The sequence below is a fragment of the Eumetopias jubatus genome, unplaced genomic scaffold, assembly GCF_037043125.1.
Source record: "Eumetopias jubatus isolate StellerSeaLion01/CBP00866 unplaced genomic scaffold, mEumJub1_p1.0 scaffold_8, whole genome shotgun sequence".
Classification (NCBI taxonomy): domain Eukaryota; kingdom Metazoa; phylum Chordata; class Mammalia; order Carnivora; family Otariidae; genus Eumetopias; species Eumetopias jubatus.
In genome coordinates, this window is record NW_028274814.1 from 137947114 (window position 1) to 137970585 (window position 23472).

Below are 23472 nucleotides of genomic sequence, written 5' to 3' on the forward strand. Positions count from 1 at the left end.
CGCGCGCATGCGCGAGACGGGCGCGCTCCTCCCGGCGACGGTTTCCAGGCAGGCCGGGCGCCTGCGCTGCGTGACGGTCCACCGCCCGCGGAGGGAGGTACTGCTCGCCAAGGCTCCGGCGCGCTTGCGCAGTAGCTGGACGCGGGCGTTTCTTTCCTCCCTTTTTATAGAGTCGGTTTGGGCGGGGGGGGGGAGGGTTAGATTGGAGTTATAAAATGGCGGCCTGGGGCGCTTTCGGCGCTGTTCCTCCGGCGGTCTCTGGTTGAGCTTCCTGTTCTCCCTCACTGCCGAACACAGAGAGGCGAGGCCCCTGGAGGACATGGTGTTTGAGACCCAAGGCTTGCTGACCACCAAGTTCTTCAAGAATCTCGGCGCACCGGAAGCGACCAGGCGCGCTCAGCCCAGCGAGCAGCGGCCGCTTCACACCCGAGGCCCGCGGCTGCAACATCGCACCTGCTCGCGGTCGCTCACCCGGCTTTCGCCGCACCCACAGCCCAGCGAGTGCCGCGGCGGCCGCCCGGGAGGTGAGAGGCGGGCGGGCAGCGTGGCAGGCGAAGGGGCCGATCCCGGGGAGGGGCGCCGGGGTCCCGGCACCGGATTGGGCCTGGAAGGGGGAGCCGGGCTGCGGGGCCCAGGCTTGGGGTGGAGGAACCCGGGGTCAGGCAGGGTACGGTACCTGGGCCTGAAAGGGGGATCCTGGGCTGGAGGAGCCGGGGTCAGGGTGCGGGACTCGAACCTGGAAGGGGGGGTACCCTGGGCTGGAGAAGCTGGAGTGAGCGGCCCGGCCCTGGGGAGGAGGAAGCCGGGGTCAGGGTGCGGGACTCGGGCCTGGAGGGGGGACCCTGGGCTGGAGGAGCCGGGGTGAGCGGCCCGGGCCTGGGGAGGAGGAAGCCGGAGTCCGGGTGCGGGCCTCGGACCTGGAAGGAGGACCCTGGGCTGGAGGAGCTGGGGTCAGGGTGCGGGACTCGAACTTGGAAGCGGGGGGACCCTGAGCTGGAGGAGAGGGGTGAGGAATCCGGGCCGCGCGGGCTGTTGGGGGTCAGTGGGGAGGGTGGGGCGGGATGGCTGCAGCGGCGCGTAGTCGGGTGCTGTTTGTGAAGCTGGGCGCTGGGCCGACCTGTCGTGGCTGCGGCGCCCAATTTGGGTAAGGCTCGCCCGGGTGCGGGCCCCCCGCGGCCCCCGCGGAGGCAGAGGCCGGATTGGGCAGGGGCCATTCCAGCTTGGCGGTCTCGGTTTACTTCCTAGCGCTTCCTCTCGGTGCTCCTTTCTCCTTGGCCGTCTCCACTCGCTCCCTATACTACCCCTTCGGCGTGGCTTCACTTTCGTATTGCAACCCGGGGCTGTTGATCGCCCCTTTCCTCTGTTCCGCGAAGAAGAAATTTTGAGACTTCGTTTTCCCCTTGGCGTTCCAGTCTCCGGCGTCCGCCCCCTTGTTCTTTTCTTTTTTTCTGTCAAGTATGGTCACATCTATTTTCATCTTAGGGTAAACTGATGTTGACTGAGGTTCAACCCCGAGGATGAGGCAGCACCTGGTGGCAGAGATCACGTAACTCTTAGCAGACACAATTTCTTCAGTTATGAAAACTCTCAATTTCCTACCAGTGTTTCATACCTAGGAATCATTTTAAAATCGGGTGCCCTTTTGACCACAAGCCCCACATTTTTTTAATTTTTTTTTTTAAGATTTTATTTTTAAGTAGTCTGGACACCCACCGTAGGGGCTCGAACTCACAAGCGCGAGACGGAGAGTCGCATGCTCCACCCACTCAGCTAGCCAGGCACCCCTAAATTCTTAATAATAGACAGGACTTAAGACTCTTTAGGTGCTGGGCCTTGCTCCGAGTACTTTACCGAGATTTTTTTTCCTCCTCTTCTTGCACAAAAAAAAAAAGAAAATTGGAGCATCATGCTTTGAAATAAAATATGGATTTGCTAAAATATATTTTAAAGCCTGGCTCATAATTCTCATCTCCCACTCTATACTTCTTACAATATTGAGGAAAAATATTATTTTATAGTCTTTGCTTCTAGCAAAACTTGTTTCTTTAATAATATTTATTAAGCCCTTCTTATGTTCCAGGCACTGTTCTGAACTAAGTTTTTTCTTTTCTCTTTTTTTTTTTTTTTTTTTTAATTTATTTGACAGAGAGAGACACAGTGAGATAGGGAACACAAGCAGGGGGAGAGGGAGAAGCAGGCTTCCCGTTGAGCAGGGAGCCCGATGCGGGGCTCGATCCCAGGACCCTGGGATCATGACCTGAGCCAGAGGCAGACGCTTAACGACTGAGCCACTCAGGGACCCTGAACTAAGTTTTTTCTTTATCTTCCTTAATTTTCACACCACCTTCCTCTTCTATAGATGAAGAAAGTGAGTCACAGCAATTAAATAACTTTGCAGAAGTCTAGCAAGAAAATGGCAAAACTGAGAGTTTTGTAGTATTTTCTAAAACAAGTAGCGCCCCGGATCACTGCTCAGCGACTGCTGGACTACCTGCTGTGACAGGGCAGGTTTGGGGCACTTGGAGGGGGCAGTAAACAAAAGGGAGATCCCTGCCCTGTGGTTAGGTCACCAGTTGGATAAATACAGTAGACTGGGGAAGCAGCTACATTAGTTTTGGTTGCTTTACTCTGCTGGTTATCTCTTTACTTGTGGGCCTGAGTTAGATGTTATATTTTCACTACACTGTTTGCATTTCAGCTCCACCCTTTTTTGCCTTAATAACTTACTGATAGTCCATAGCAAAAATGACTCTTTCAACTTCTCGGCTCTTCTGCCCCCTGGTGGAGGTGTTAGTTACTGACCAGGGAAAGATTTCCCCGGTTGGACCTCAGAACAGTTTAAGGTAGTACTAAGGAAATAATGTCAGAAAGTACCTTGTTTGCTTTTGTTTGAATGACCAAGATTAATGGGAGAACTTGACCAGGTATTTGGGGTGGAGACCTTAAAAAGGGGGATTTGCAGGTAATGGCTGAGTGCCCTATTTTATGTATTTAGCAGTTTGGACTTTAAAACCATTTATTTTACACTCAGGACAAAAGCCCGTACATACTTGTAAAGTAAAAGTTCAGGTGTTATTAGGATATTATTACAAGCTGAAAATCCCCTGTGTAGTTACTCTACAGGGGTCAGATTTTGAAGGGCTTTGGAATGTCAACATTTGGAATTTTATTTTATAGATACTAAAGGGAAATGGGTGATGTGTGAATGCATATCTTAATGACCACGAAATTCAAGGAACCAACTATAGTGGTTTGTGGTGTTGAGACAAGTGAGAGTGGGCAGAGACCGTCAGGTTCTCATCAGGTTTCAGGAGCCCTGAAGGAATGGGGCACTTGCCCAGGGCGAGATGGGCAGCGGAGGAAATGGAGGGTTTTTGGTCCATTTAACTGGTGAGTTAGAGAAGAACTAGCACAGCACTTACCGTGGAGTCTCTGTTGGTTGTTGTGCAATTTTGTTGTTTATAGAATATACATCGGGATCAGAAAACATTGCAAATTGTAAGGGATGGGCACCAGCACCTTCTCTGGCTGGGTGCTTGTGTCCACAGTCAGTCCCCTTCTCCTCCTCCCTCTGACATGGTGGCTTTAGAGGACTTGAGTGATGGCTTATTCTTGAAGGTCCTATATAAATTTTGAGTGTTAACTCATCTATATCAATTACATTTTGAACTTTTAAATGATACTCTAGCTTAGCAGTATACAACTTGGGGTAATTAAATGTTCAGTCTTGGGAAATTTATTTCTATCAGCTGTAGCCTAAAGAAGAGTACTCGTGCTGGGAAAGTATTTCCAGGGCCTTATTAACGTTCTTATCTAAAGATGAACTTCTTTACTGGATCATCTTTAAGAGAATTTTAAGTATTTAAAATGTTTTGCCTGTAGCAAGACTGTAATTGTAATTTGCATGGAATAAGCACTTGTTGATTACGTACACAGTACTTAAGATTTCAGATTTTAAAAAGTCAGTGGTTTAATTTTTTTCAAATGGAGCTGGTTTAGCGTTGTTCAGAAAGAGTGCCAATGTTCTTAGAAGACCTGCACTGCCTCCTTCCATAACTCTTTATTGCATATGTAACACTGAGAGCCTAAGAACACTGCTGTGAAGCTCTCAGGAAGGCAGTTCCCACTGGTATCAGGAATGTTTGTGTTTTTTATCTCATTTCATGCTAGGGTGAATTTTTAAAATTCTTTGTAAAAACTCTTTGCATTCTTTGTAAAAATTATTTAAAAATTCTTTGTAATTTCTTGGGGCGCCTGGATGGTACGTTAAGCCATCGGACTCTTGGTTTCATCTCAGGTCATGATCTCAGGGTTGTGGGAGCAGGCCCCTCCTCAGGCTTCATGCTTGCTTGTGATTCTCTCTTCCTCCTCCGCTGCCCCTCCTGCTTGTGTGCACGCTTTCTCTCTCTCAGGTAAATCTTAAAAAAAAATTCTTTGTAAGTTCTTATATCTTGGTCTAGGAAAGCACTTTTCACTTCTTTTTACTTTTAACTTAGGTTTGAAAATATGGCCAAAAGAATTGCTGAGAAGGAATTGACAGATAGGAATTGGGATCAAGAAGACGAAGCAGAAGAGGTAAGATCTTTCCTCAAGAATGATTTCCTGTTGCTTCTAAATTTAAATTCATTTTGGGGTTCCTCAGGAAGATTTTGTAGTAAATTTAAAAGGTCTTTTAAAGAGCAGCCTGAACTTTTAAAACTAAAAATGTAAGTTCATTGGAATTAGAATTTAGATTGGCCTAGTTTCTTTCCTAACAAAATAAAAATGGTTTTCCCTGAGGAAATATTTTAATTTTTCTCTTACAAAGAGTAGAACACAGCTGCGTTTTTAGTGCCTCATCAGCAGTTTGATGCTCCCTGGCCAGTTCACTAAGGAAATCTGTAACCAAGTTAGCCTTCCGAGTTAATAGAATGGTGCTAAGTTTAAAAAAAAAAAAGAAGAAGAAATCTGCAAAAGTGTGTTTACAAGCTTATTCTTAAACCATCTTCCTTCTTTCTGAATTTCTTGTATGAATGTTTTTTTCCTTTACAAACATATGTATTAATATGTTTAGGGAAATCAAAATCACAAGTATATTAATATTTCGACAGGGTTTTTAACATTTCTATATGACTTGGTGCTTTTTAACCAACTCTTTGATAACTAAGTTTTTTCCTGGTCTTATGCACAGTGTTACATTCTGTGCCTAGTACGATTATGATGACTATATAATGATTTGCTTTGACATTAACATATTTCAGGAATGAAAAGACTTCCATTTAATTTTGATGAGTCTGAAAGGACCTTACATTGAATTTGAGACAGGTATCCAGATGGTCCCTTCTCTTAAGTGTAGAGATCTCTTTTAAGTTTAACATTATCTGAAATAACTACAGAGAGACAGCTTCTTACAGAAAGTATTTTATGCCAGCCCTACAGGGTAAAAGAAGGGTTGAAATAAAGCCAGAGAGCTTCACCAAATTCCTGATTGTGGGCATAGTACTTTTAGCTACGGGGAGGAGCAGTAGCTTTCCAGCAGGGTCACTTAGAGTCCCAGGTGTGCCAGTGGTCTCTGGGATGACAGGCAAATGGGCAAGGTTTCTCTTAAAAATCATGTGCATATGTGATAAAAATAAACTCTGTTTTTGAAAACTGTAGTAGGAAGATCCTAGATTTGGGTATCTGGGTTTTAGAACTGACTCTGTTACCAACTGTTAATGATCGTTAAGGTAACTTTTAGCTTTTGAAGAATAGACTTTACTTCTTGAAACTGGGTTTTTTATCCTAAGTTTTATTCATATCTTTGAATATATTTGAAATTTGAAGAACTGGTCCTGAATAGTTTTCTACAAAACTTTTTTTTAACATTTTATTTATTTACTTTTAGAGTTGGGGGGAGGTGCAGAGGGAGAGAAACAATATCAAGCAGACTCCATGCTGAGCACGGAGCCCAACGCAGGGCTTGATCTCACAACCCTGAGCCGAAATCAAGAGTCGGAGGCTCAACCGACTGAGCCACCCAGGCACCCCTCTACCAAACTTTTGACGGTCTTAGTCTTGTCAGAACTTTCCTGTGTGTACTCCTCTGGATTGTGATTCAAAGCCTGCGTTTTTGTAGATCTGGAAGATTTCTGATTCACCTAAGTAGCTTTGGGAATCGTAAGATAGATAATAGATGTAAACTTTATTGTTATGTGCCCCCTCCATAATTTGTTACTAGTATTAACAGTACTTTAAAACCAGTAGATACTAAAATAAGTTTGGTCAGGCTTTTTTGTTTAGCATTTCTTCTCCTTTTGGTCCTCATCTTACTGCTGTTTAATTTGTACACCTGCAGGTGGGAACATTCTCAGTGGCCAGTGAGGAAGTCTTGAAGAATAGAGCCATAAAGAAAGCAAAGCGTAGAAATGTTGGATTTGAAGTGAGTGTTTTCTTACCGCTTTTGGTATTAAACACTAATTTGATTTCTAATTGCAGAGCATTTCTACCTCTGGGAGCAGTCAGATCGATAAATATTTTTTAAAATGCTTACTGTACTTGTGAATATCCTTGAGGGGGACCATGGGAGATAGAAAACAATAAGTATGAGATGCGCACCTTACCCAGTTGTAGAAATAAAGTGTAGATCTGGACAAATTTCACCCGAGCGGCGATAACGAGGAGTGGATAGCTGGTGGAGTAAGGAAATGCTCCCTGGCATTGAGGAGTGTGTGTGTGGGGGGGGGGGGGGGCGCGGGGGTCCTTTAGCTGTAACAGAAGCATTTCACGTGTAGATTTTCTTCCTAATACAGTATGTTATAGTGTTTCCTTCCTGTGTTCAGAAGGGTTGAAAGATGAGTTGTAACTCTTGAATTGAAATCATGTGGTTCCATTCAGCCATCACTCCACATTTAATAATGCTGCCCCAGTACGACCCTCAGCCCTCAAATACATTGCGGACACCTGCCTGCTGACTTGGTGGCCTGGGCATCTGTTGTCAGTCCGGAGAGGCTGGTGTGCACATCCTGGGTGGCAGCTGGAAGGAACCTACTCAGCTGCACCTTTTGTGGTGGCTCTGTTCAGTTTTGTTATTCCAAGTCTTCTCTGGTCTAATTTCATTCTTAAAGACTGGTGACGAGTTAGATGTAGGTGTTGAGCCTAGCGAAGTTTGATGGCTCTCTTATGGAGAAGATAACAGCGGGGGAAGGACAACTTAATTAGGGAGGAAGTGATTGGTTTACTTGAGGAAATGTATTTTAAGGGCCTGGGGTACATTCAAGTGAGGTTCTCTAGGAGACCACTACATATATGGGTGGTTACCTGGTACAGGAGGAGGGGTGACAGCTGGGTGCAGCTCTGGGAGGCATGCAGGAGGTTGAAACCGGGGTGTAACAGAGTGGCAGCTCATGATGTAGACTGAGAAGCCGAAGGAAGGAAGACCAACTGGAGGAGGGATGGCCCCGCCTCAGATGAATGAAACTGTGAAACTGTGTAGACCACAATCCAGACTTGGCCCAAGGGAAGGGGGGTGGGGGAGCCCTCTGGCTGTTAAAGGAAATGAATATAGATAGTTGAAATCCACATATCATTTCAGCTATAACTTTTAGAACTTGTATAATAAATGTTACGTTGCCTGCTTGAATGCTGAAATGTGGCTTTTCCCATATGCAGGTGACTGTTGAACCACATGGGTTTGAATTGCCTGCGTCCCTTTGTATATTCCGGGGGGGCGGGGGTGGGGGGAGGTCGGCACTCCTGACCCCATGTTGTTCAAGGGTCGCCTGTCGTGGGTTTGTCCTTTTATTCAACAGACCTGCTAAGTGCTAGAAATATATTGGTGGGTAAAAACAGGAGTAAGTAAAATATCAATGCCTTGTGGAACATACGTCCTAATGATGGAAGAGACACACCAAGTGTGTAGTTTTTTGTTTTTCTCTAAGTGCCACGGAGAAAAATGAGTGAGGGAGACTGGTGGGGCCAGGGACGTGTCAGTTCCATGGGGCCCAAACAGGCCGCTCCTCATTCACTTCTGCCCTTTTTCTGAGTGACTCCTATTCCTTTTTTTTTTTTTTTAAACAGTGGTTCTTGACTCTTCATGATGATTCTAGAGCCAATTTGCTGTTAACAGTTTCTAAAATCACTATAAATGTCCTGTGGCTTTTAAATCTCATGCAGAATACCAGGCTCTGAGGAGCCACTTAGAGCCTTCCACTATGTCCGTGGAGTATTGTCATAGATGGTAAGCTGTCGGTTTGGTGTATTTGGGATACTGAATCATCAGAAATCAAATGAGGGTGTCAGGGCCTAAGCTATTTTTATTACATGCATTAAAATGCATATAAGTTAAGAGTTTGCCTTTTTTGGCCTAATTTTGTTGCCATAATCGTATCCGTGGTCAGTAACCATCTGAAATTCCTGTGGATGTGATTGAAATGTTTGTGTTTTTTGAAAACTGCAACATTAGGCTAACCAACCCATTCAGAAAACGAAGTTTCTAGTTTAAGTAATATTTTTGTGAGATCGTGATTATAATTCATTTGTGTGAAAACGTAAGGTTTGTGCACTCCCTCAGATGTTGGGAAGCATGTATTCCATGATGTGTTTCTGAGAATATTTCCTAGAGCCTCCCTTGGATCCAGGAAGCAGATCACGCCCCTTGTGGTGTAACCCCTGGTTTTGAATGGGGAAAAAAAAAAGGTATCTTTAGCAGAGCAATGTAAACTGAGGAACGTTTCTCCAAGAGTTTCCAGGAGCAGAGAGCAGGTTTAGAAGCTCATAAGGAGTGCCAGGTATTTCCAGAGCATTGTGGGTTGGAGATGTGAGGAAGCCAGCGACAGTGGGAAGGGTCTACTAGAAAGGCTTTGCTGATGGAAATAGCAAGAAAATCGAGAATAAAAATGTTGCCTCTGGATTTCTCAACCAAGGTAAGGTCTAGCTGCTCACGTTTCTAGAAGCTAAAAGCTACAGAAGTGCTTTAGGAGGTCATAGGAAAAGGGGTAAGGCACTTTGATGAGTCAGCCTGACCTGATGTTTCCACAGCTTCCTTAGGCTAATGGTCTTTGAGTAGTACAAGAAAAAAGCCTTATTTGGGATTTAGTCGTTTCAGAGTGTTTGTTTTTAGTTGTAATTCTGAGGCTGTGTACACAAATTTATTGCATTAGTCTTTTTTGCCTTCTGTATCTTAAATATATTTTTAAAAACAAGTTTCACTGTAAATGGCTATCTTCATGGCTGTGTCAAGAAGGCAGCTTCGGACTGCAGAGCTGTCGCTGTGAGTAAAGTCGGTCTCATGTCCCGTCTCTGCACCCGCTTCTCCTTTTCCTCCAGTGCTGGTCCCGTAAGTGTTCTGGTGCTACTCAGCCAATGTGGTATTCTCACGCACTTGCTTACCTAGTTATGAAACAGAGTCCTCTAATGTGTGCTCTTTCTTTATGTTTCAGTCGGATAGTGGAGGGGCCTTTAAAGGTTTTAAAGGTTTGGTTGTACCTTCTGGAGGAGGAGGGTTTTCTGGATTTGGTAATGGTGCTGGAGGGAAGCCTTTGGAAGGACTGTCTAATGGAAGTGGCATAAGCAGCGCCCCTCCCTTCTCCAGCGCCAGGACAGCAGCAGAGAGCAAGGCAGCCTTTGGTGAGTAGGTTCTCCTCCCCCCGCTCACATCTGTGTACAGATGATCTGAAAAATAACATTGCAAAGATGTTTTCTTTGTACTTGATCCTGGGTCCTGGGACTCCGTGAGCAGAAACAGGGTAATACTGAAAGAGATGGAAGTTAGATGTTGGCTGTTTGCAGAGTAAGTGAGTAGAGCATAGGCTTTTGAGCCAAAATAGACCCAGGTTCTCAGCTCTGCCAGTCACTGGCTCTGCAACCCTGGTAAAGTTCCTTAGCCTCTAAGCCTCCAAATCTTCAACTGTGAAATGAGAATGACCCTGAGAACTGACCTCTGGGGTCACAGGAGAAGAGGAAACTCTTAGTGGATCCTCCGTAAAGACCTGCCTTCCCACGTGCTCATTCGTTCTCTGTGTACCAAGGACTTTCCGTGTGGCCCACACCTACTAGGAACTTACGGGTCCTCCACTCTAGATTTATGTCACCCAGGATGTGGTGAGTGCCTGATCCTGTTTTGAGAGAATTGGTCAAGAACTGTTGGGATTAGCAGCAGAGAATGGAATCATGGGCTCCATTCTTCGGTTTTTGGGAAGTGATCCTGGCTGGTTGGATTGTACTTAGCTATTCTGAATGTATACTGTTTTGTTTTAATGAGGCAGAATGTGTAGTGTGATTAAGCGAGCACTTTCTGTTAAGATTTTGACTGCATTAATATATGTTCATCCCTACAGCCTTGGGGCTTAAGTTTTATATTAACTATTGGGACAGTTCTGGGGGAAGCGGGCCTCCTTTTCAAAGAAAAGATTATTTTTAATGCAAGCACATCATAGACCGTGTTCTTGTATAAAGTTTGATTTTTGTGATCACTGGTTCCTAAATATTAGATGTGCACATACTTCTTGAACTGTCACAAAAATACAGGATACAATAAAAGCAGAAAGTACGAAGACAGAACAGTATAAAAATCCAGGTGATGTTATCAAATCAGCTTCTCAGTAAACTCTTCAAACTTTAATTCCCTATAGGATCTATTGCTGCAAATGGTCCTACCTCCTTGGTCGATAAAAAGATCTTAACTCCCAAAACTAATGGTGACAGTCAGCAGCCCTCCTCCTCCGGCCTTACCTCTAGTGTGGCCTGCCCCCGGGACGCCTATCACAAGCAGCTGGCTGCCTTAAACTGTTCCGTCCGGGATTGGATCGCGAAGCACGTGAACACGAACCCCCTGTGCGACCTGACGCCCATCTTTAAGGACTACGAGAAATACCTCACTGGTATCGAACAGCAGCTCGGGGGCAGCGGCAGCAGACGCTCTGAAAGCGAAGCCAAGAAAATGCCGCTTGCGACCCAGTCCCCTTCCCCGTTCGGGGCAGCAGAACTGCAGCGAGACTCGACATTGGCGTTTGCGGGCACCAAGGTGGAGGACACCGCCGAGAAGCCACCGGACCCGCCTGGAGGAGCCGCAGGGGCCTCGTTTAACTTCGGCAAGAAGATCGACAGTTCTGTCTTGGGCTCTTTAAACTCCGGCCCCCTGACTGCATTTTCATTTTCTTCTGGAAACTCCAGTTTATTTGGCAAAGAGCTTACCCAGAATAAACCGGTGTCTTCACCATTTTCCACGAAAATGTTGGAGGTACAGGCTGAAGGAAGCAGTAGCGAATACAAAGGTAATAATAAAGTTTATCCTCCTAAGTCTGTCTTGGATCTGAGTTTCAGGTTTAGCGGCACGAACGTAGATTTATGAATCAGGTGGATCTGGATTCATGCTGTGACGTCGTTTCCTGGATGTGATCTCGGACACAGCTGATCGGCTGCTTTTGAGTCTGTTGTTTCCCTCTTTGTAAAGTGGAGTAAGACCTATTTTGCAGGGCTACTGTAAGGATTGAGAATATAAAAATAAAAATGAAGAGTATAACCATATTGGGCACAGTGACTTTGAAAAGTATTAAATGCACATAAAAAAATTCAGTGAATTAACAGTGCTATTGTTTCTTACTGAAAGAATTGCTCATCAATGTCCGTGGCATGTCTTGTATTTGGGAGATTTAATCATAGGTGAAGTCTCATGGCAAAATAGTACTCTACTGTGAATACAAAAGGTAGACTTTGCATAGGCCCAGGAACAAATTGGTGGAGGTGTCCCTCGATGTGCCTGGACTGCAGCCACCTTTCCAGAAGCATCCACCTTGGGTGGCGTCAGTGCTCCAAACCGGGCCTGAGTCACAGGCCCTTCACTCCCTGTTCTTAGCTCTTTGAAAAGAGGGGTTAATGGCCTAGTCTCTCCTCATTCCATTGTGGTTGTGAACACGTGTGAAGACACTTATTTGTGAGCAGTTAAAAAGTACGTCTCGAAGGAGGTGTTCACTTCTCAGTACTTGAGAACAAAGGAAACCGGCCATTTTCTCCTGGGAGGGTAACTTCCGTTCCTCCGAGTCCATCCTCAGGCAAGGGCCCTCCAGAGCAAAGCACAGGATAAAGGTCTCCCTTTTTATTTCTCTGCCCTAAATGCGCCTGACGGAGGGTGGTCCTGCTGCTAGAGCGGTCCCAGGAACGGCGAGGCTGCCTGTGGGAGGGACGTGAGTGAGGCTCGGTCCCCGCAGGATGCCAGATGCCCAGGGGCAAAGCCCCCCCTGCTTGTCTGGTGGCCGCTGCACCTCTCTCTCCACGAGAGAGACTGTGAGCGTGTTCGAGTCTTGCTGCCTGGGCCCGCCCTGGAGAGCCTTGCTCACGGCTGCCTTCTTGGGAATTTAAATCTGGTCACTTTGACTTGTTGGGGCACCAGAATTGTTTTTCTGAGAGTTGCTGTTTAATTTAGTGTGTGTCCTGAGACGGTCTTTCTCCGGAGGATCATTGTTTGCATCATCGTGTCCTAGGTTGCGCCTGGGGCTGGGGCCGGGGCCGGGGCTCAGCCCGGGAGGGCGCCTGGTGCCTGAGCCTCCAGACATGGGGCCTCACAGATGCAGCTTGCTCACGCGTTGGGGTGGTTTCTCTGACAGCCTGCCCTGTAACCAGCTTTATTGTCCTCTTCTTTGGCCATCGCTGAGACTGATTATACCTCAGCATGACACACACAGTGTCACAGGAGATCTGGGGAGAAGGTGTTTAGAAGCCTGTCTGAGATTTTCCTTTTCCAGTGGCACAGATCTTGAGTCTGTGCGGGTGTTTATTTTTCTGTTAAAATTGGCGCACCAAATCATAAGCATCGACAAGTTTTCAATTTTAGGGCTTTCTACAAATTAACATTTAGAAGAGAGAAGCATGTTCCCATTAAAAATTATCCTAATTTTTCACAAAATGATTAAAATCCAGTGAATCTCCCCCCAGTTAGATGTGTGCTTTCGATTTCTGCATCAGCTTAAGGGGAATATTTAGGTTGAGGTGTTAGGGGATGGGTAACTTTTGTGACATTTTTAAGCTCTTGATTTGAATTTTACTGAGTTAGTGTTGTTTTTGTAAAAGGCGGAGATGAAGAAGAGAATGACGAGCCGCCCAAAGTAGTAGTTACTGAAGTAAAAGAAGAAGATGCTTTTTACTCCAAAAAGTAAGTAAGAGTTCCGGGAACCCACGTGGTGAGCATGTCTTCAGAGATGTGGAAGGCGGCCTCTGGGGCGACCTCAGCCCCACAGGATTTGCAGAGCATCCCGTCCTGGGGTCAGGCTGGGCCTGCTCTTCAGATGGGAACAAGGGAGAATTCTTGACCTGTTCATTTGAAAACAGGTTCTAGAAATTTCCTGCTGGTCATTGCCTACTCTTTTCTAGTATTTTCTTCTGAGGTGCTTTAGAGACAGGCTTCTTCTTTGACCGTCCCACCCCCATCTCCTTCCTCCTCTCCCCCCCCACCCCCCTGCTCACTGACTTCACCTTTGTTTTTACTTCTGCTCTTCATCGGGAGGTGTCATCCCCTCCTGGAGGCCTGGTTGGCTCTTGTGGGTTTTCTCAGCCAAAACGTTCTGCATAGTGACCAGCCCTTTATTTCCTCCCCAGTGATGAGAACAGTTTTGTTTTTTGGTTCACTTTTGTTTTTATGTGAGAGTTGTTGCTTTCAGAAGAAAGCCAAGGAGAAATTTTGAATTACCTCATCCAGTGAAATGAAATTAGTACTTTTTAACAAACATGTTTACAGAAAAGTCAGTTGTACCATTTTAGAACCTTCCCTAGGTGTGTTTTTTTTAAATACAGAAATTTCACACGGCGTCAGTGTTTGTAACAATAACCATATCCTGTGGAATTCCCAAGTGTTGTTATTTCTGAGAACTTTTTAAGAACCCAACAATGCTGGCACCTGGGTGGCTCAGTCGTTAAGCGTCTGCCTTCGGCTCAGGTCATGATCCCAGGGTCCTGGGATCGAGTCCCACATCGGGCTCCCTGCTCCGCAGGAAGCCTGCTTCTCCCTCTCCCACTCCCCCTGCTTGGGTTCCCTCTCTTGCTGTGTCTCTCTGTCAAATAAATAAAATATTAAAAAAAAGAATCCAGCAATGCCTTTTGCTTGTTTTTAAATTTAATTACGCAGATGACCTATAAAGGATTTTTTCCTAATCGGAATAAATTGAAGGAGCAGGAAGTGGTTTTGATTTGTGTCTTCATGACCTAAGGAGATTATGACAGAGCAGGCTGGGAAGACGCTTGATTACATTATTGTCAGTTAGGTCTTGCTTAAGAGTGTTTTCCGGGGCGCCTGGGTGGCTCGGTTGAGCGTCTGCCTTCAGCTCAGGTCATGATCTCCCGGGGTCCTGGGATCGAGCCCCACGGCGGGTTCCCGGCTCGGTGGGGAGTCTCCTGCTCCCTCTCACTCTCACCCTGCTTGTGCTCGCTTGCTCTCAAATGAATTTTTTTAAAAAAAAGTGATTTCCAAAATTTCAGCATTTTGGTAGATCAAAAATTGAAGGAGTCATGAAGAAAACTGAAAAATAGGAAGAAGGGGAAGAGAGATGGGGGGCAGAGGATCCTGTATTTGTTCCTGTCCCGAAAGGACCAGATTGGCCTCCTGAACTCAGGGCCAAAGGAGCACATCGGAGGTGTGGAGTGTTTGCTGTGGTTTTGACTGAACTGAGGATAGGTAGCTTCAGAAAGTGTTTTTTTTCCAGTTGCACATGACCCACTGTTTTAATAATTGGGAAAAATAGGGAAGGGTTCTAGAATATCTAACCAGATTTTCTTATTTGGGTTTGTACCCAGACCAAGTTTGGATCAAAGTTTCCTCCTCATCTTTCCACACAAGTGTGAACAGCGGTTGTTAGAAAACTTGTCTGTTGAGTATCTGATGGCCTTGCTTCTTTTTCTCTATAGGTGTAAACTGTTTTACAAGAAAGACAACGAATTTAAAGAGAAAGGTGTGGGTACTTTGCATTTAAAACCTGCAGCCAATCAGAAGACACAGCTGTTAGTGCGGGCAGACACCAATTTGGGTGGGTATCTTGTTTTTCAGGTGGCACAAGATCATGCTAACCACATAGTGTATAAAAGCCCTTCACCTCGCTGGTTCCGGTCACTGAGGTTTTTCAAGTAGAGCAGTGTGTTTTGGGGGACAGAGTAGCAGTCACTCAGATCAAATGCACCCTGTATTTACGGATGATTTATAGGCTGAGTTGAGTGCCAGCATAACAGTGTAAGAAAACCGCAGATGTGTTAAAAGAAGTAACCAAGATGGTTTTCGTTTCACTTTGTGTTAGAAATGTGACTAAGGGGGCGCCTGGGTGGCTCAGCGGTTAAGCGTCTGCCTTCAGCTCAGGTCATGATCCCAGGGTCCTGGGATCGAGCCCCACATCGGGCTCCCTGCTCGGCAGGGAGCCTGCTCCTCCCTCTCCTTCTCCCCCTGCTGTGTCTCTCTGTCAAAGCAATAAAATCTTTAAAAAAAAAAAAAATGTGACTAAGAAGCTGTAGGTAAATTGGATGGCTTAATAAACACAGAAGGGGGACTAACCATTTAAAGGAATCTGCTTTATGTAGGAAATAGCCATAAACACCTTGCCAGCTCCCCTTTGCCCCAGCCCCACCCTTAGAACAACCCACTGGAAGGAGGTGGCGGTGCCTGGAGGAGCCTGGGGGGCGGTGGGGGGGTGCGGCCAGGGCTGGTCTGTGAAGAAGCAGTGGGTACCACTAGGCCCTGCCGGGCTGGGTTGCAGAAACTTCTGCGTGGCTTTTTCTTCCCTGTGGGCTTGACTCGGGGGTGATGCCATCCCCTCCTAGCGCTCTTCCCGGCGAGCCACAGAGAGCTGTCTTTGCCAACCGCCCTGCCTTTGTTGGGATGACGCATTCTTCATCTGTTGTGAGCACAGACACCCCTCAGAAGGCCTGGCCGCTGCGACGGGGCCTCACAGGCCTCTCTGAGGGACACCATGCTGGCATCTGCGTCAGGGGACCCGGGCCCTTTTCCCCGACCTTCCCGAGGCTCCCAGTTTTAGATCCGTTCGCTCCAGGAGGGCTTGTATTTCACATTTAGCACATGAAAGCTGCAGTCTTGTGGACCTGTAGTGTGGTCTGTGTGGTTCTGATGTCCTTTATCCTTTGTTGAAACACAGGCAACATACTGCTGAATGTCCTGATTCCGCCCAACATGCCGTGTAGTCGAACGGGGAAGAACAACGTCCTGATCGCGTGTGTTCCAAACCCACCCGTCGATGAGAAGAATGCTGCCGTCCCAGTCACCATGTTAATCCGGGTAAAAACGGGCGAGGACGCAGATGAGTTGCACAGAATTTTACTGGAGAAGAAGGACGCCTGAACACACCGGGACCGAGGGGTTGCCGCCAAGTTGCTGCTCCCCCACAGCCCGTTAGACTTAGTCAGCTTTTCTTCTCTTCTTACTTTGACATTCTAAGAACTTAGAGATAACTTAAAACTTTGTGAGGAAGATTAATATGGCCAATAAAACCCTTAAATGTTAAGTGTCAAGAACCTGTATTCTCCCTTCTTAAGAACTGTCTAATGTGTAAAATACATTTGAATGAAATTTTTTTGGAAGATTTTTAATGTTCATTTATTAAACTGACCACAAGTGGTTTCTTAATAGGCTGAAATCAGGGTATCGATTAGACTTCCCAAAGGCTGTTCCGATCCACGGGTTTTGGGGTCTGCTGCTGCCGCTGGCGAGGCTTTCCGGCAGCCCCCCCCCCCCCCCAATGTCCAGGAGGAAGCTTGCCTGTAGCATTCTCTGATTTGGGAGAACAGCACTCTTTCCAAATGAATCATGCTACCACGCTGTGACTGAGGTATTTTTCCTTTGCTTCCTCATATTGTTATTCTAAAGCTGAACCTCCAGTACCAGATGTTCCCGCCCAGCATTAGAGGCTTTAGCTTTTTATTTGCAGACATTGGCCTTTTAACCCTGTGGGCTTCTTTACCTGATTGAGGAACTGCTTTTTCATTTTGAAAGGAAACAAGTAGCTTGTTCTTTGGTTTTGTAGTTTTCACTCTTGAGGTGCTGTTACTTCTCTATTCCCCTGCAGACAAAGAGAATAGAGGGGGATTGCCTGGAATGAGGTTTAAAAGCACAAATTTGGTAGCTTATAGTTTATAGGCCATGGACAGCAAACCCTTGTAGAAATGAAAGTTAAGTCAAAGCTAGAGCATATAGTACAAAAGAAAGAAATACGTCTTAGCTGTTTTTACCGTGATGAACCCTACAGATCTAAGAGCTACTTACTAAAGTCCTGGGAGCTTTTACTACACATGAGCCATGTGATGAGCCAGGAAACATGCAATAAGGTAATGGAATTGAAATTGTGTGTGTAAATGTTGCCTTTAACTTTAGACAAAAGTATATTCTACATTTGATACCTGAAGTTTCCACTTTTTTACAAGTAAGATACTCAGTATGTCCATTTGGAAGGGAGCCATGGTTATGCACGGGCAGAGCTGTCACTTCTCCACGGCTGTCGGGTAACGGATCCTAGTGTTCTTGGAAGATTCTGGGCACGTGAATTAGATACAGCTTTTAATGTTTAAATGTCCACTTTCATTCCTCGTTAATCACTTAGTGCTGGTACCATATGATCTTGTTTCAGGGCTCAGGGTCCGTGCCTGAGGGCTTACGCTTGTATGTTCTGATCTTCAGTACGTAATGTCTTCTGACTTAGAAAATTGTAGAAAATAATTGTAGATAGTACAGTTACTTTTTTTAAAAGAAACTATAATTTTTAGAGATTTATAAAGGGGGCTGGGAAACCATTTTATGATCCAATAGGTTAACTCAAATGCCTGAGATGTGGAAGTTGGCCAACAATTTATCATGAGATTCTTGCACTTCCGTGAGAGAATCTGGCCCAGTGTGTGACTCTGGGTAAATGCAGAGAGGTGTGCGTACACTTGTGGGCTGTGGTCAGGCTGTCACGTTGGGAAAGCTAGGGAGGGAGTGGCAATTACTTTTGCATTTTCTTTTTAGAATCAAGAATATTCTGGAGTGTTTGTTACAGGTGATCTCTAGTGTGTGGTGGTCGATCCTATTACAGCAACCGTGGCCCAGCCGGCCTTGAGTGAGGTTTATCCAGCTGCTAGGAGGACGAGGAAGTGCAGGGCACAGACTTCTGTCCCGGGTGGCCCACCCGTGGTCCCCAGGAGCCACGAGGCCACTCGGGCACCTTCAGGGGGTGCCACACTGGCAGCAGCCTCTGCGTGGCCAGTGGGACGTTTGCCAAACGTGGCCAAACAGCATCAGGATTGGGTCACCTTTCACTCCCCCCCCCCCCGAAAAAGAGTTCATAATCTTTTTGCATCAGTGGGTGTGTGTGGCTTTCTCTCTTCCTGACATTCCTAGCAAATTGTTGCTGCTAAGACTCACTGTTCAAGTGACAATTACAGGGACAGGTGTGATGCGTGTGCCGGAACTCCCGACGCGGTATTTCCTTCATGTCGCTTCCCCTTTAGGAACTTGCTGGTCTCTACTTTAATTATGTATTCATACAAAAGAGCCTGAGTGTGTGTGGATTTTCCTGTAAAACCTGAATATTTGTATGTTACTTGGGGGAAAAGGCCCCTTTGTCCCCCAGAGGGCCAGCCTTCTCTCCCCTGCTGTATTTGTAGCTAAATTCCGCCCCATAGGTTTAGTTAGATTTATTTTTAACAAAAATATTAGAAATTAGGCTTTTAAATGTTTAACGTAGACTGAAATTTTTGTATTTAGTTGGAGGATCTATGACGTATATTGTCTGTGTGGCCTGAAGGGAGGTGTTTTTAACCTTTAATCAGTTGTGTTGCATCTTGACAAATACTGAGTGTCCCGGTGGCCTTTTTTAAACTGGTGTGTGTCCTTCTTTTGAGCGTTCCCCAGTAAGCAAAAAAATGAGCGTTGTGCTGTCTTTGTTTTTAGAATTACAGGCTAGAAATGTGTGTCCAGTTTTTAAAGCAGTTTAGATTGTGTTTTCCAGGGAAGAACAAGTCTGACCATTTATGAATTGATTTTCTTGAAAAGGATTATAGTTTTATAATTTCAGTTCTAAATCATATTTTTGATATGCTGCATGCCAAAAAGAATCTACCTGTTCTGGGGGAGAGGAAAAAAAAAAAAAAAACATCTTACTATCTAAGTGCAGAACAAGTTATCACTGAGAAAGCCTTTTTGGTTTCATTTTAAAGTTAAACACGTCTTTTGAGCATCTGTCAGTTCTTTGATTTCTGAAGTCAGAATGCAAGCACGGTGCATTTTGAAGGCTTTGCAGACCCAATGGCTCACTCCCAAACCCCTGGGTATTGGTTCTCATTCTGGAAGTGAGAATCTGGTTGAAACTGGCGTGTCCCACAGTGCCGGCAGGGGACCACGAGGAGCCGTCCAGTCCCGCTCTGAGCACCGGGACTTGGCCAGAGGCAGTCATGGTTAGGACTCCGGACTCTGCTTGATGCAGACGTGATCATTACAGTTGTAAGACTTCTTAGCAATCAGATAAGTTGTTTGCTTTCTATTTTGCATAGGAAATTGTTTTCTAAAACAAATACTTGAATTGTCAGACAATGTAATCTCAGTTTGTATTAGTTTTTGAGGAAGTGTAATCCATGAAATGTGAATAAATGGAAAGTAAACAAAATCAGTGTTTGACACTTTTATGTTCCTCGGTGACGTTCCTGGTGTCGATACCAGTCATGTGGGCAGGAGGGAGAAGGACCGTGCAGAAACCCCCAGGCAGCGGAGGGTCTGCTTCCTCTTGGCCCCTGTGCGTGTGCGTGTGGCCCCCTCCGAGCCATTCGAGAGTCTGTCGTGTGGGATTGACGTCCTTACAAATCAGAATTGGAATGGTAGATGCGTCAGGGCCACCGTGGGGAGAACTGCGCCAGGCGCTCTGCATCTGGTGCTCATTTGGCCCTCGGGGCAAACCTCCCAAAGGGGCTCCGTGGGGTGCGTTTTCCAAAGCACGGCCCCGGGCCAGGTTAGTGTGTTTCTTACAAATACGTACGTGGATTTGGGATCTGTGTCCAGGTCTGTCTCAGTCAAAAGTCTGAACCCTCCTAAGGACATTTTAAAACTATAAAGATCAAGATGATCAAGAAAAAATACATTGTTATTCTAGAGCTTTAAATTTTCAGTGATCCAGAAAATCACTTATTAAGGCATGAACAGATTAAACTGTAATAGAATTTTGACACGATTTTGGAGTCAAGTGCTGAGTGACTTCAGAGGTGTGTCCTGGTAAGATACTGTGAAGACGAACTTACTCATCGAAGGTAGTATTCCCGAACCAGTAACACCCAGTGGGAACTAAGTGACACAAGAAGGTGTTTGTCCCGAAAACGCACCAGCCCTGTTGTAAGTACTCGGCAGTGGGCCACTGGCAAATGGGTCCTCCAAGCACGGAGCTGGCAGCCACAGTGGCCACACCTTGGAACTTGGTAGAAATGCAGACTGAGGCGGGGCGGGGGGAGGGGTGGGAATAGTGTGGTTTTGGTTTTGTTTTTTATCGAGAAACTCACACACTTTTAAAGTGAAGGGTTCAGTTGTTGTTAGTATAGTCCCAGAATTGGGCAACCATCACCACTGATTCCAGAACATGTTCATCACTGGCCGTGTGGGTTTCAACAGAGGGTTCTGACACGCGCTCAAGTCTGAGAACCGCCCCACCCGCCACAGGCCATGTCGGTGCTTTGTTGTGATGCCCTTCAGGCACATTCCAGGAGGGGAACAGCAGTGACTCAGTGCTGCCGGCGACTGTGCCAGCCTCTGTGCACACGGGTCTCACCTCAACCCCTGCACCCAGGAAGGGAGGGACGGCCACGAAAACCCAGGCCCAGGTGCCACGTGCCCGGGGAGCCGCCGGCCCACGCGGGCTGTCCCCAGCGCCCCGCTCGAAGGTGGGTGTACGTGCCCATTAAAGGACTACAGTTGACTGGCTTCCGCAATGGTCTAAAATCTTCAGAACAAAATTGTTTATTCAAAACATAATCATGAAAAGTCACTAAAAACCATGGTTCTCTCAAACTGAGCAATCTAATTGTTTTATTAAAGTCAGATTCCAAGATGAAAGACCCTTGATCCACACATAGGAAAAGCAATACCTTGTTAAACCTGTTGGCTTACGTGGAGGCCACGTCAGGAGGGCCGTGATGAAGCTGCGAGCAAAAGAAAGGACCTCTTCCGTTTTTTTTTTTTATCTTCCCCCAAAACAGACATTTCCCCTTCCCACGTAAGTTCTCCCGCCGTTCTTCCCGCCGCTTTAACAATCAAGCCCAGAGCACAGCAGGCTTATCCATCCCACAGGTATATTATACACAATGAACCAGGACAGCATACGGATTAATTTAGTTTACATTTTCCCCTCCTCCCGACAGGAGGCTCCCAAAGGTTTTCCCTTGCAGTCAACATGATTTTCTAAAGCGAGGGCATGACCGTAGTTCCTAAAAGTTCATCTAGGACGGGCGGAACAGAAGGACCGAAATAGCAGCATTAGCCTTCAGGAGCGGGCAGCTCCCGGAGGAGGTTCTCGCACGGCTTTCTCCACGTCAGCTGTTACGTATTTTTCAGGCAACTGTTTTAAAGGGACCACCTCCTCCTTTAACGAGAAGGGGGTGTGACCTGGATGGCAACGAAGACATTGTCTTCATTTTACCTACCAGACGGCCTGCTTGATAACCACTCCGAAATCTGCCCTTGGTGATGTTGCTTCAGGAAATTCTCCTGGTTCGGCTGTTTCCAATGCAGCGGATGTTTGCGAGAGATGTCCTCGATGTGACAGTTCGCACTGTATTTCTGGCTTTGCATATGTGTTCCTCTCAGACCCCCCCCCCATTCTATGCTTTCACTTCCTGTCCTGCAACTTCCTGCCGTGGTGGAGGCCTGACACGTGCCCATCACCTGAGACACAAGAGTTCGTTTGCTCTCGGGATGAGTGAGCCCACCGCCGAACCTCCATCAGCCCCTGGGAGGTGGAGTCAGCTCAAGAAACGTGCAAGCGCGATAGACATCAACTGGATTAACTAGAGTCTCAAGGCAACAGAAAACCAGGGCCCAGAAACCATCTTCCCGCAGACCAGGCAGCCTGTCAGGAGCCTGCTCTGTTTACACTTGACCTCGGGACTCCTGACTCTGATCCTGAGCGTTTTCCCATTGCCACAAGGCCTTTTTTAGAGGTTCTCCAGAAAAAGCTTGGGACATCTGACAGGGTGACGGGAGGGCTTATACTGCTTTATGGGGACTGGGAGCTAAACCCGAAACGCGTCTCTTGTGATTGGATTTTGCAAATACTGCCTCGGACCAAAACCTGGCTGCGGGCGCCCCGACCCCATGGCTGACTCAGCATGGCCCGAGCCAGGGCCTGGGGTGCTTTCTGTCCGTCTCCAGCATTTCTAGAAAGGAACTCATGTGAAAGCTCCAAAAACAGTCGAAGAAGAAATCTTTGGGGGCAAATTAAGTTTCAATCACTAAGTTTATGCATTGCTGTAACATCTGTATTTGATCTGAAATACCCATTAAAGAAAAAAAAACAAGTACAGATTCATCAGAGGAAAGCACTGAGGAAAAATAAATTTAATATCCAACATGCAAATCTTTACTTTCAACAGAAATGCAAAAAGCACAGCTCACAGCCAACCGAATGCTGCTCAGAAATTGTTTCTGTACGTGGAAGACAGTGAACCGAGAAGCGGCTCATGTTTATGGAAATACCACTGACCATGAGATAGATCCTAACATGTTCGATTATGCCATCACGGTGTTTTTGCCAAAATATATTTTGTAGAAATCGTTTTAGTTAAGCCTCAAAGTCGTGAAAAATCGCAACAGGTTTTCTTTGCAGGTTTTGATTCTTCTCACATGGAGAGTTTGCTTGGGAACCGCGAGAGCGCGCTACGTGCTCGCTATGTACACCTAACCCGCCCGGCCTTGCGAGATGCGGGGGTGGGGGGGGTGGGGGGGGTGGGGGGGAGCTGGAGCGCCACCGTGACCTCTGGTCTCTGGCGTTCAAGGCCCCGGCGCGCCGCCAGATCAAGGTGCCTGCTTGCCTTGGGGACGGTAGAAAACTGTAAACACAAACTCTCTCCGCTGCGGGGGACCCACCACCGGCCGGGCCACTCGGGGTCCGGGTGACTTGGCTTCTGCGGGTAGGCATCCAAGGAGTTCTCCAGACCTTTCGAGACAAAGGCTCAGAGAAAGGGCCAGAGGATTCCTTGTCCCACCGAGGACCGTGTCCGCGCCACGACAGCCGGTGGAAAGGAACAGAGGAGAGGAGAGCAGCCCCGCGTGCGCCCCCCGCCCCCCGCACCGAGGGCCGGGGGGGGGCACCATGGCCACGGGAGCCCGGAGGGCAACGCCTCCCGCTGCTCTCCCGGAGCCCGCGTCCTGTCAGGGTGCTGATGTGTTTTAAGAGAATCTGCTCTCTGAGACAAAGATGAGAAGCCCGAACAGGGAGAATCAACGTCACACCCACAGACGCTTGGTGTTTGAGGCCGGATAGAAAACCACGTTCCAGCTCAGTCGTGTGCCACAGTGGG

At 46.8% G+C, this 23472-nt stretch overlaps 1 protein-coding gene across 1 annotated transcript; it reads left to right on the forward strand.

The window, feature by feature from the left end:
• Positions 1 to 178: 178 nt before the first annotated feature.
• Positions 179 to 19580, forward strand: NUP50 (nucleoporin 50). The gene is made up of 8 exons (XM_028115384.2): positions 179 to 524; positions 4497 to 4575; positions 6317 to 6400; positions 9399 to 9585; positions 10590 to 11231; positions 13024 to 13105; positions 14851 to 14969; positions 16083 to 19580. The coding sequence occupies exons 2-8, from the start codon at positions 4507 to 4509 to the stop codon at positions 16283 to 16285; spliced, it is 1386 nt and encodes a 461-aa protein (XP_027971185.1). The 5' UTR covers positions 179 to 524; positions 4497 to 4506; the 3' UTR covers positions 16286 to 19580.
• Positions 19581 to 23472: the final 3892 nt, after the last annotated feature.

Coding starts and splice junctions, on each gene's coding strand:
- NUP50 (XM_028115384.2), top strand. CDS start 4,507: ATGGCCAAAAGAATTGCTGAGAAGGAATTGACAGATAGGAATTGGGAT. Junction 6,401..9,398: donor GTAGAAATGTTGGATTTGAA/GTGAGTGTTTTC, acceptor TTTATGTTTCAG/TCGGATAGTGGAGGGGCCTT. Junction 11,232..13,023: donor AAGCAGTAGCGAATACAAAG/GTAATAATAAAG, acceptor TTTTTGTAAAAG/GCGGAGATGAAGAAGAGAAT.